We start from the raw sequence: 13,169 nt of genomic DNA, 5'->3' as shown, positions 1-13,169 counted from the left end.
ACAGTTCACAGCTGGCTGCACGTTCTTCTCCTGCCTTTATAACAAAGGGGTTGTCTCAGAGTCCTGTTAAATACTGTGATTTAGCTACATGTTTTAAAGCAATATAAAGCATAATTTATTATAATGGACCAGTGTTAAAATAGAATACCAGTATTCCCTAGAATGTAATTACATAAAAAGTAGGTAACGTGTAGCTCAAAGACTGAATCTAGACCCCCCACGTGTTTCCCCTATCCCTAAGGAAGTGGGATTATTTATGGGAGCATGAACTCAAAAGTTATCACATAGCTCTTCTCTTCCATGGAAGCCCACAGGCAGCTGGATCAGCTCCAAGTTGGTTCTACTGACTCTCCCTCTCCACTTTCAAGGCTGTCTTCTGGCTGGTGCTCTCTGTCCTCAGTCACCTGGCCCTCAGGGCTTCCAGCACAGATAACACTCAGCTGTGTGGTGTGGAGGGGTTCTGAGTCCTCTCTCAACAGCAAGAGGACCATCTCCTTGAAGGCCATGACTTTGTTATCCTTTCATAGAACCTTGTTGGGGGCTGGGCATCTGGAAAGCACTCAAATGTTGTTGAAAGAAGCAGCTCAGCATCTTGGGATGGGAAGGATCTTAAACAGAATCAGCCATTCCACCACCGTCCAGGTTCTGAATTTCTTCTGGAGTAGCCTTAGCAGGTGGCCACTCAGAACCTCTAGGTGTGAGGAAGTTGCCATTTGTCTCTGAGCCACCACTTCTGAGACTGACTCCTTTAACTGTTTTATGACTGTTTGCTCTTACCTTCTCACATGATCCATGTACCTTCAGAATGAAAATCAATTCTTACTGACTTCCCTTCAGTGTTAGACAGATGGGCAAATGTTTGAGCCTGTAAGTCACTGTAGGTGAAACCTGTCGTTAGAACATAAGGGAGTAGCAGGCAGAGCCGAAAACCCAACAGTTCAGATTGGAGGGACACTGCCTCGTGGCTTTGAGGGGCCCCTTCAGTTGCTGAGCCACACTGTGGTGTGTATGCTGGCTCCTGAGTAGCTTGCTCCCACCTTTGTCATTTGTGGTCCTTGCTCTAGCTGCCATGCTGGGCCTGCCTCACCTGTCTGTCACCCTCCTGTGGTGTGTCCCTTTCCAGTGGATGCGGGCTGGCAATCGCCATAGCTATTCCTATTAGAATGTGTCTAAGATCAGCACAGTGGCACCAAGTGTGGGTTTTTAAGAGCTTTGAGATCAGTAGCATGTTTGGACTTGGAGGAATGGGTGTGTGGCCTCCACTGTGGCTGTTCCAAGGCTTTGGAGGGTTTTGACTACATTCCAGATACTTGTGGGCATCAAATTAAATGATTTCTGGATAAATAAAGGTTGATGCAGAAACCTTTTAAAGTAATGTGCTGTTATTACTTTCAAGTCTCTACAGTAATGCTAATAAGGTATTTCTGGGGAGGAGTCCTGCTGGACATATTTGGTGATTAGTTAGGACATGCTTGCAATTAGTATCATGCATTTCCATAAATTCACATTCTGCCCCTTTTTCAAAAGTGGTTTAACTATTGAACATGTTTATTAATTTTACATAGGGAGGCTTCCAAAGGCACCTAAATGTAAACTTAGACTCAATAGAAGCCTAAAATCATGAATCAGAAGAGTTTGGAATTTTTTTTAAATAAAAATATAATGCCAAAAGAGCTCCAAACAGAGCGTTTACAGCAAAGGAGAAGCAGACATGAACAGACATGTTGAGACCGATAAAAAAAAAAGACTTTGCTAGAAAACAGTGTTTGTTTGTTATAAATTAGTTTAATGAAGGAGAATGGCGAAAGGGGTTCTGGGTCCCTGGGACTGTGTTGGCTAAGATCTGTGACCACAGAGATGTTCAGGAGGGACGTTGGTGAGACAGGCACACACTCCCCCCCCGCTCTTCCTGAGACCAGCGCATGCGGGTAGCCGGGTGGGCAGCAGCCAGGATCTTGCCCAGGAAGGCACTGGGAAGGCTTAATCTACTCAATAATAGTCCACCCACTGAGGAAGTTGCCTGGGCTTGCTAGGTTGTTTTATTTACTTGAAGAACTGTCTACAGCCCTAAACATACAAAGATAGAACAGTTCATTATGCCTTGCCTTTCCCTTCTACCCCCAACCTTGTGGTTTAAAAAAGTACTCTGGGATTCAGTGTGTTCCTCTTCTGGGAGCAGAGGACTGAATGCAGGACCCAAGTTATACAGGTAGAAACCCTCTAAAGAGTTCAAAGCCTTCTAAAGAATTCCGTTTTCAGTGTGGTAAGGAACATAACGGTGAGAACAGAGGCCCAAGGCACTGCTGGTCCTCAGTGTGATTGTGGAGGGGCCCCAGCTTTGCTGAGGACTAGGGGGATGGCAGCTGGGGCTGAGATGGCACCCTCTGCTGATGTGAGGGGGTGCATTTGGGGAACAAGCCTCAGATGCCTTCCTGACTGATCATCGGCTCTGGGACAGATGCTGTTTCTGGTGTGTCAGATAAAACACCTCTGCTGCCAGGTGACTAATGTTCTCGTTGGGGGCAGTAGAGGAATGTCAGGTGTAGCAATTTCAGGTCATGATAAAGGATGTGAGGAGTATAAGGCATTGATATGAGAGTGACCAAGAGGCCCCTTTGGGTGAAGTGGTTAGGAAGGCACTTCCCATGAGGGAAAATTTCTCACATCTGAAGAATGATAAAAGGCCAGTCCTGTGGTGACTGTTTCTAGGCAGGGAATAGCCACTGAGAAGCCTTGAGCTGTGAACGAGCTTTGGTAGGTTGAAAACACAGTCATGTGATGGCAGAGAGGTAGATGGTGGGAACACACTGGGCAGAAGGACAGTGACAGCTGAGCCAGGACGTAACGCCTGTGGGAGTGGGTTCCATCCTGGGCTCGGGGGGCCGTGAAGGGAGGTTGAGGGTACAGTGGTCACTCTGGCTACAGTTTGTAGAATGGACATAGGGGGAGGTGGGAACAAGTCTGGAAGTACTGAAGAGGCTTTCTTGAGGGAAGCTCTGACCACGCTGGTGGATGGATCTGTTGTGGGAATGGGGTGAGAAAAGTCCCCACCAGCCACTTTGTGTGTGGCTGACATGCTGAGTGGAGGGAACAGGCTGGAATGGTAGGTGGGATGGAGTGAGCCCATGTGAGATGAAGGGTTCTCTTTTGACCACCTGAATTTGAGGTGCTGTTAGCATATGAGTAGCCATGTCCGGGGTCAGGGGGCTGTCAGAGCCCAGGAGTTTGGTCAGGCCTGGGGTGCAACAGTTTGCACTGAGTCACAGATAGAATGTAAAACCAAGAGACTGAATGGACTCACTTAGAGTGTACAGAAAGAGAAAGAAAGAATGCAGAGTGGACTCTGCAGCCTTCCCCCACCTAAAGATTGAGTACCCTAGAAGGAGCCAGCAAAGGAGTGGCCACTCAGGTTGGAGACTGGGGTCAGCCATGGTGACAGGAAACCATTCTTGGAGGAAGCAGTTGTGTCATATGCTGTTGGGGATTGAAACGAGTGAAGAAATAACTATTGGATTTGACAATATGGAGGCTGTTGGCAACCCTAACAAGAGAAATGTCATTTGCACGGTGGTGATGGAAACCCTATCAGATTGGGTTGAGGAGTCTGTAGAAAGTGAGGAAGTGGAGCGAGTGGCAGTCCTTTTGAGAAGTTTTCCTATAAAGGGGAGTTGAGAACCAAGACACTGGCTGGAGAGAGATGTGGAATCAAGGAGAAGAATCAGGGAAGTATGCCCGAGGAGAAGGGTCGAGAGAGTAGAGGTGTTTGCCTGACTTTGGGGAAGTAACTTGATACAGGTGGTGTTTTTACACTATTCACTCTGGAATAGTGAGGAATGCTTTAGGCTCCAAGTTTCTTATAAAATCTACATGTGTCCCTATCCCTAGTATTTTGATGTGAGCTGTTGCCTTCAGGAGGCCCTGGGTCTTCCTTGGGCTGCAAATGGAGATCCTGGAGCTGATTCTTTACAACGAAGGTGATAGAGTTGAGGGGTCGTGCATTGACTGGTCATGAACTGATTCATTCATTCAGTGAGCAAACATCACAGAGCCCACTCCGTGCCAAATGCAGTTCCTGGTCCTGCAGACATGATGCAGATAAGCCCCCCTCCCCTTGAAAGTGTTACTCTCTGTGGGGGTGGGGCATTGCTAAGCAAATTGCTGGGGCTGGGCTGGGTAGCCTGGGGCAGGCTCCTTATTTCTTAGATGCATGATTTGAACCCATTTACAGGAGAGAGCTGGTGGGTAAGTTTCTTTAGAAAGAAGTTCTTGGGTGAGATGAGTGAGCCCTGGGTGTTAATACTATATGTTGGCAAATTGAATTTAAATAAAATTTAAAAAGAGTTTCTTGGAAGATGGGGCTCAGGGAAGGGACACTATAGGTAATGAGTTGTGGCAGCAGCTTTTGGGGGGATGGGGGGAGGGGTGACCTGGAACCCCCACCCAAGACTGCCACAGGTAGCCCCCAGGGCCAGCTAAGCTTCAGCTGGGAAGCTTGGGAATTTCTCTGGGCAGGTAACCTGTGGCTTGTGTGATGGAAGGCCCCAGGGCTGTGTGTGGCTCCTTACAAATGCTGTGCCCTGGGCCTAGCAGGATGGGACTTGGTTCAGATTCCTGCTTGCCTCAGTTCAGTGGTTTGGCTCTGGGTAAGTCCTTCACCCCGCTGTGCCTACTTCCTTACCAGAAAAAGGAGGATTGTGATTGTTCCTATCTCACAGTGTTCTAGTCTGGATAAAATGAATCAACCAACGTGGCAAGTGCTATCTTGTTTGCTGAGAGGCTGCAGGGTGTGAGCTCTGGACCCAGAGGCCTTGGGATCGAATTCTGGTTCTATTTCTGGCTGTGGGCAGGATAGTCTGTGCCTCAGTTTCCTAATCTGTGCAATGGGGATAATATCAATTCCTGTTTCTGAGGCATCTGGCAAAGGAATCTATGTGCTTGCCGAGTTCTCCTGGCCAAAGCCAGCACTGAGTGCCAGCCTGCCTTCAGGTGTACACAGACCGTCCACAGCTACATGATGCTTTTCTCTTTTCTGGGCAGTTCCGGCTGGTGGTGAAGACAGCCCTGAAGCTGCTGCTCGTCTTTGTGGAGTACTCGGAGTCAAATGCACCTCTTCTGATTCAAGCTGTCTCTGCTGTCGACACCAAAAGGGGTAAGTGGTCCCCACCCACTATTTCATCAAGGTAGACATGTCTACTCTAGGCAGGTTTCCATTTTTAACATGTTCATAACAGAATTGAGAATGAACAGAATTCCATTTGTGTGGACTCCCCACTGCAGAAAACATATTTTTTAGAATTGTGAGTATACAAAGATCAGGGATTGAACATGGATTTAGCTATGAAAGGGAAAGTATTCATGGCCTTACCCAGGACAGGTCAGACTCTGAGCTTGTGTTTATGCCCTGTTCTCAGTCCCCTCCACTGAACCCATAGAACCAGCTCCTCCTCCCCTTTCCCATTTTGTCCAGGTCACCCTGGCTCCTTTCTCCCCTTCTCTCACACAAGCTTTTTTGGCTCTGACTCTCAGAATGTTCTCCTTTTTTTTCCTTTCATCTCATGTCCTCCTACTGGGGGCCCTCTCCATCTGTCACCTGGCATTACGTCCCTGAAGTGCGACCCTCACCTCTGCTATTGGGAGATTCTTTTAAAACAAAAATTTGGTCACATCGTTTCCCTGCTGGTGGCTTCCCAAGGCCCACAGAATTAGGTCCAAACCCTGCAATTCATCCTTCACCATCCAACCCCTGTCTACTTGCCGCCCCCACCTCCCACCTGGCTCCCACTGCCCCTTCCCTATCTTGGGCTAGTCACATGCACTCAGAGCCCATATGTTGTTGTCATTGACATTTCTGATGAGTGTGTGCCCTGCCAGATGGTGGCAGAGTCTTTGGCTCTCTTCTTGGTGTCCCAGCACTGAGCTGGGCAGTAGGCAGGCAGGCCTTCCATATGCACTTGATGAAAAGAAGGACTTTGGATTTGGCTTAGCGTGTGGCCCCTGTAATACTGTAAAGCCCAAAGTTAAAATGTTAGGGGCTTTTGATTTTGTCCTCTTAAAAAAAATGTTTGGACCTCTTTTCTGGTAGGACATTATTATTACTATGATCGTCCCCACAAAGACCCAGAGAAAAGCCTTGATATCAAAAACCTTGATAACATTTATTTTTCTTTTTACAACACTCATTCTCTCTATAGAAAGAAAGTATAAAGGAGATTATACTGGAGGGTATTATGCTGAGTGAAGTAAGTCAGTCGGAGAAGGACAAACATTATATGTTCTCATTCATTTGGGGAATATAAATAATAGTGAAAGGGAAAATAAGGGAAGGGAGAAGAAATGTGTGGGAAATATCAGAAAGGGAGACAGAACGTAAAGACTGCTAACTCTGGGAAACGAACTAGGGGTGGTAGAAGGGGAGGAGGGCGGGGGGTGGGAGTGAATGGGTGACGGGCACTGGGTGTTATTCTGTATGTTAGTAAATTGAACACCAATAAAAAAAAATGAAAAAATAATAAATAAATAAATACTTTCAGTAAAAAAAACAAAAAAAAAAAAAAGCAAATCACAAGGAAGAGGAGGAAATGGAACGTAAGCAGTTGTCTCAGTCACACATCGGTCTTTGAATCATGCATTTCTAGATGGTTGGCTTGGCTCAAGTTGTGTTATTTATTATTTTGCTATGAAATGTGGTTTAATAACTATTTTATTGATAGTAGTATTATTTTTGAGATGTGGGAGCCATAATAAAGGTTACATCTTCTGCTGGTAAAAAAAAAAAAAAAAAAAGGAGATTATAATGAATCACCACCTCCAATCTCACCAGACAGAAATAATTATTAACATGTTGGTATATTTCCTTACAGTTTCATGTATATGTTTCTGTGCACACACTAAGCCAAGTACAACTGTCAAGGACAAGAGGCCTAATAGCACTCTTCGATTCCAACTATTTGTATCTCTGACTCAGCATTGCTCAGAGACCCACCTTTCAGTGCTGCATCAAAGGTGAAGGAAAGTAGCTCACTTATTAATTCAGTAGTTTGAATATAAGTTAATGAAAGCCATCCAAGGCCATAAATTGAGCTTCCATACCTTTTCCATGAATGCACAGGCAAATGTCAGCACCAGGCATGATGGATCGTAGGCTGGAGGTAACTCTAGGCCTGTGCATGGGGGTGGGTGGGTGTGAGAGAGACAAACTCTCATGTGTGGACAGAGACTGTGAATCTGGAACATGGGTCACAGACCAGGGCAGGCTTGTTTTTTTTCTTTCTACCATAGCATGTTTCCATCTGGTGCCAGATTTTAAATCTCTTATGGCCAAGAGCAGATTATGGGGCCAGCTGAGAATCCTTAATGAAGGTAGTCAGTGGCTCAGAAACCGGGGTTTGTGTTTCCAAAGCCAATTAATGAAGTTTAGGGTCAGAGGTGGGTGTATGGGAAGACAGCAAGGCAGACCCTTTTATTGGTCCTCAGATCATACTCCATCCCCCAACTCCAGGGATTACTTTAGGACAGTTAATGGACTCCTTGTTTTCCTGCCCTAAATTTCAAATAACCCATGGGTCCTTCTCATCGAGGCTGTATTTAAGGGATAAGCCTTTTCACGGCCTTGGGGGTCCCTCTTTGGCTTCATTGAGTTGGGAGTTTAGAGCTTCCTTCCTTGGACTTCACATTCTCTGAAGGGTTTGTTGGTGGAGTTGCGGGTACAGGAATGAACCTGAGATAATCCAGGGCTTGGTACCTACGTCTAAGCCCCCATCTACCAACCCAGCCAGAGGCTCTCTGTTGTCTTCAGTGTCTCCTTCAAGACACTATGATGGTCATCTTTATCCAATTTGTAAAAAAAAAAAAAAAAAAAAAAAAAAAAAAGGTAGCTAATAGATGGTTTTCTTAGCTTGGTGGTTTAGCCTATAAAATTTCTTAATTCTTGGCAGCTACTGCCATCTGTCTGCTACTGAGAGCTATCAACTGAAAAAAAGCAATACTAATGGAAAAACTCAGACATAGCATATCACGTGGTTCAGTAGCATGTTCCTCTATGGACATGTGTGGTCTTGGCCGTGATTTTTTAATGCGTACATATAACATCATCCTATTTGCCTGCTAGTAAAATTGTTCCTGAGCTCTATGATGGAATTAAACATCTAAATATGTCATGGTGCTCTGCAGAGAGCACCGTGACTCCCAGGTGTGTTTCCACCTGGCAGGTTTAGAAGCAACTCTTCACTCCCCTCTCAGCTGGGGGAAGTGCTAGACAGAGGTGTCAGAGGTGACTGAGGGCCAACTGAGCATGTCCGTTTGTGCACAAGTTTATAAATAAGCCATCAATTTTACTCCTCAAAGTGGCTTCAGATCCATTCCTCTATGGTGTTGGGTGGAGAATGGGCATGCTATAGACTGGGTTTTGTTTTGTTTTAAATAGAAAGGCATTCTTTTGGACAATGAAAACTGTCAGATTTTTTTAAATTAGCAGAGAAAACCAACAAATAAGCTATGAGTCCTGAAAAATCACCACCACCTACAGCAGATGAAGTCCAGAACAAATTCCTCCAGTTGCTTTATAAATATTACGCATGCTGTGTGGGGGTTAACCAGAAGGAGTGTGGGAGCGGGAGTCTGGAAGTGGGGATGGTTTGTCCTTTGGCCAGGAGTAGGCCAGGTATGAGCAGAGATAAAAGCTGAGGAGTCTAAGTCCATCATAGGGACTAATAACTGAATTAAGGAAAATTAAATATGCCCCATTTGAATCAGGCAATTGGTACATTTGCTCAGGGGTTGGTATGGAAAGGTGAACTGGTGCTAGTGTCTGGGGCATGGCATGGTATCACAGCTACCTATTCAAACTGCTAGGTCACCTCTCTCCTGGCATCTTCAGGTCACTTTCCCTTCCTAGGGGACAGGATATTGCACAAAGAAAGAAAGGCTGTGAGTGGGTACAGGCGCCTATGAGAGGGCCTTGCTCTGTCGTTTTGCCATCATCACAAACTCCCTTTCATTGAGACTGTCCTTGTGGGGGGTGGCAGGAAACTGGTTGAGAACCGAACCTCTGCTCCCCTGGGAAGGTGCCCTTCCCACTGACTGTGGGTTTGCATCTCAGAGAGAGGGTGGGGCAAGTGAGCAGACTGGGGAACTTATTTTGAAATTGCAGCCATAAATCCTGAGTTCCCCTAATTGGGGTCAGCACTGCTTTTGAAGAAGTTTCATTTTCATTTGAGTGTGAGGTAATGAGAGATGACATAATTCCTAAACGTGTTTGTCACACCTGATTTACGGGGAAGACAAAATCCAGCCATCCTTTCAGGCCATCCTGTGTCTGACTTCTGCTGGAGGAAATACTGATCTTGTGAAGCACTCCCAAAATTTGGTGGAAGTTAGGTGACGAAAGTCAAGCCATGTTTCCATGGTTAGCTATAGCAGGAGCATACATGCTCAGTGTGTTTTTCAGTCATATAGAAAGACATGAGACCTGCTGCCTTTCTGATGGAGTGTTAGACCAACTTGTGTGTCCTAGGCGTTGTGCTAAATATCAATCTTTTTTGGGTCGGGGAGGGGGAGGTAGTTACCACAGAGAGCTAAGAGGAAAGTCAGAAGGCGAACGCGTTGAGTCATCTGTTGTGTGCTTGCTTCTTCTGGGTTGAGAGAGAGGCACTGTGGTTTGGCGGGAAGAGAGGACCTGCCTGGGAGCCTGTGTAGAAGCCCTGTTGGGTAAGCGTGGGTGTCACCACCACCGTGACAATTATAGCTACTGATAATTCCAGTGCCTATTATGTAACAGACACTAGGCTAAATATTTGTTGTATAAAACTCCTTGATTCGGTAAATATTTAAGTGCCAACGATGTGCTTGAAACATCATAGGAGAAAAGGGCTCTCGTGGAGGCTGTACCCAGAGCTGGCATCTGGGGGGTGGAGCTGGAGAGAGACAGATGGTTGTAATTAAGAAAATTATTGTCTTCTAATGTACTTCAACAGCGCTAAGGCAAAAAGAGTGCTTTATCTCTGTGACACCCCACAGGAATTCTCCAAGGTTGATACGATCACTCCTATTTAGATGTATTTCCTGAGCCTCTTTTCTTTCCACTACTTTGGAAAGGGATTTCTTTCTCTGTTATGTGAAAGGGTCAGATCATATGGTTTATGATTCTAATACAGGACCACCCGCCTCTACACGTGTGTGCACACGCACACACACACATGCATGCACTCACACTCTGTATGGAGCAAGTTGTGGAGGGGGATGGAGGGGGGAATTGACCTGGACCATTTAGTTCCAGCAGGTGCAGCTTTGGGGAAGTTGGGTGACTGGTGCTTCCCATGGGCCGGCCTGAGCCCTTCCAAGGCTGTTTTGTTGCCCCGAAATGTTTCTTCCTCTTCACCTCCTTTCTTTTGAATGTTTCCCATTTCTGGCACTAAAACAATCAAAGGAGAGTAACATTCAACTCAACAGTGTAGGGATATATGCAAGTTTCCAGACGTTGAAATCCATAAAAGGTAATCAGATATCACAGCTGAAGAACATGTTTTTCAACTAAATTAAGCCAGTGTTTGAGTGTTTTCATTATAAAGGATTAAATGGTGCACACATGAGTGCGTTTGTATGTGGGCGAGGATATGGTCTGGCTGTACCTCCCTCTCTCTGGGAGCCTGCCTTTGCTTCTTGGCTTTGCCTTCCCTAGGCCGTTTGGCTTGTGGTTCCAAAGCTCGCAACCAGAAGGCTGTCCTGGGTCCACTAGTGCTATTGGAAATGCTTTGCGTCAGCGTAGTCTCCTTCAGGCCCCCTTTGAACCGTATGTGGGTAACCCGCTAGAACCCATGTTTTATGCTAGGGTTGGGTGCCGAGTGTGAATGATACTGGTTACGCTTGTCCTAAACACAGGAGAAGTACTTGGAGTGCTCTAACGGCACCTGAACAGTGAGACCCATGACCTACTGACCACGTTGACTGTGGTTGACTGTCATGAGGGCAGAAATGGTTTCTTTGCTGGTTTGAAGCACAGCTGAGGACTTCAGAATACTTTGATGGTAAATAGCAGCAAGGGGTATGTCAGTGGTTAATAGGTGAAAGGTCATGAGTTTGTGTTTGGAGTTAGGGTTAGAGTAGCTTGCCTCATTCTGACCAACTGGGCAGTTTTGCCAAAGGAAAAGCCTCTCTGTTCACAAGGTAGGAGAACCAATAGACCCCTATGTGAAACTCTGTGTTCCTAAGTCATAGAGTAGGTGCCTGTTCCTTTTTAAAATTCTCCTCATCTCCTTCCTTCTCTTCCTGCATTTGCCCTCCGGTTACTTCAAAACTGCTCCAGCTTACCCCACTTCATGCCCTCCCGTAGTTCCCCATTTACTAGGCAGACCTATTAAGTGCCAGACACTGTGCTAAGAGCAAAGAGATAAGACAGCTACCACTGCTGCCCTTTGGAGAGCTTTTTTCTCAAGGCCAGCAGATGAGCTCTGACATGACTCATCCAAGAACCTGCGTTTGGAAGCCACTGGTTTTACATTATTTCAGAATTTACTTTTATCAGTAAGAATAAGCAATATCCCTTTGAGAACTTTATAGAGAAAACAGGAAGGAGCTTCATGTTCCATGCCGCCATGCCAAAGGTGAGGCAATACCTCCCTTCAAATGTTTATCTCAGGCATAGGAAACTGTGTCCTGGTTTTGTCTGCCCTATGTAACCTTGGCCTTGGCTGTACAGTACTGAATGTGATGGATTTTCCTGCCCTCTCTGGGAGCCAGGGAATAACCACCCCTGAGCTTTCATTTGCAGAGCCACTTCTTGTACCAGGCCCTCTGCGACCATCGGCACAAATACTGGCTAAGCATCAACAGGGTTCAAAGAACCAGCTTTTTGGTGAGGTGGGTTCTTTGTACCCTGTTGATGCTTAACCAGTATTTGTTCCTGGGTTGAATCATAATATACTTCTGTTCTTGAAATGTTTGTTAGACAGATGTTTCCCCAGTATTTCTTGGAGTCCACTGTTTAAGCGAATGTAAAGATCTCCGATATCCCTTTCCTTGCAAGAGATCAGAGCATAATATGCCGATGGACATATAGAGAGCATTTATCAAGAGTTTCCACGCTCAGAGAGTGAAATGCACATGACTGGATTTCCTCAAATTACATATTTAATATAAAGAGAACTTTCAAGCGAATTGATAGCCATGCTGACATAGAATATACATTTTCAACTGGACAAGAATGACGTGGTGGTATATTATTGCCAAATTAGAAGCATGTTCAAGTTCACCCTAAGGGTATGCTTTGAAATTTGGTGACTGAAGACACCAGCATCATTGGGTGATAAGTCTTTGAATAAACTGTGATATTAGTTGGATAAGGAGTATTGACTTGTTGTTTCTAATGATTTTTGCTTTACTCATAGGAGTCAAACCCTGGTCAAATATCATGGAAATCCTGGAGGAAAAAGATGGGGTCGACACAGAGCTGCTGGTTTATGCAATGACATTAGTGAACAAGGTTGGTTGATGATTAAGAATTGAATTATGTCCCCTTAACTGATATGTTGAAGCCTTAACCCCTATGAACCCCTATCTGTGAATGTGACCTTATTTGGAAATAGGGTCTTTGCAGATGTAATCAAGGTAAGGTGAAGTTGTTAAGATGGGCCCTAATCCCACATGATTTAGAAGAAAAGAGACACAGAGGGAAGACAGTATATGCACATGAACATGAGGAAGATAGCTGTGTGAAGACAGAGGCAGAGATTAGAGACCAAGGAATGCCAAAGAATGCCAAGGATTGCCAGAAGCCAACATAGGATAAGGCAGAGAAGGATCCTTCTCTAGAGCCTTCAGAGAAAATTTCTGCTGTTTTAATCCAAGTTTGTGTTACATTGTTATGGCAGCCCTAGGGAACTGGTACAATGTGAAAATCTACAATTTGCCCTCCAACTAAAGGCCACCTCACGTAGGACCCCCACGATGGTGGCTGGGACCATGGCTACCAGTGTTCTTCTTTGCAAGAGAAAACCCTTTCTAGCCACATGTGATGTGGGTGCCTGCAGGCTGGTGCTCATACATGTAAAGCCTGGGAGTGTCTGTGTGCTTTCTCTACTTTGGTCTTTTCTAACAAAACCAGAAAGATGACAGCATTTTATGATTACTTTTCCTATCAAGATATCCCCTTAAAAACATTTTTCCTGAAAAATATA

The 13,169-nt window shown here is 45.4% G+C and overlaps 1 protein-coding gene across 15 annotated transcripts in view; it reads left to right on the top strand.

The window, feature by feature from the left end:
• The window catches only part of FHOD3 (formin homology 2 domain containing 3), a 464,819-nt gene that overhangs the window by 284,056 nt on the left and 167,594 nt on the right, over positions 1-13,169 (top strand). For all 15 annotated transcript variants that reach the window (XM_025429108.3, XM_025429100.3, XM_025429109.3 and 12 more), the window contains exons 7-8: positions 5,038-5,149; positions 12,381-12,475. In XM_025429108.3, the coding sequence (XP_025284893.1) occupies positions 5,038-5,149; positions 12,381-12,475 (207 nt within the window). The remainder of the gene's footprint in view (positions 1-5,037; positions 5,150-12,380; positions 12,476-13,169) is intronic.

The sequence above is a fragment of the Canis lupus genome, chromosome 7 (genome assembly GCF_003254725.2).
Source record: "Canis lupus dingo isolate Sandy chromosome 7, ASM325472v2, whole genome shotgun sequence".
NCBI classification, from domain to species: Eukaryota; Metazoa; Chordata; class Mammalia; order Carnivora; family Canidae; genus Canis; species Canis lupus.
This window is presented reverse-complemented; position numbering and strand designations above follow the sequence as displayed.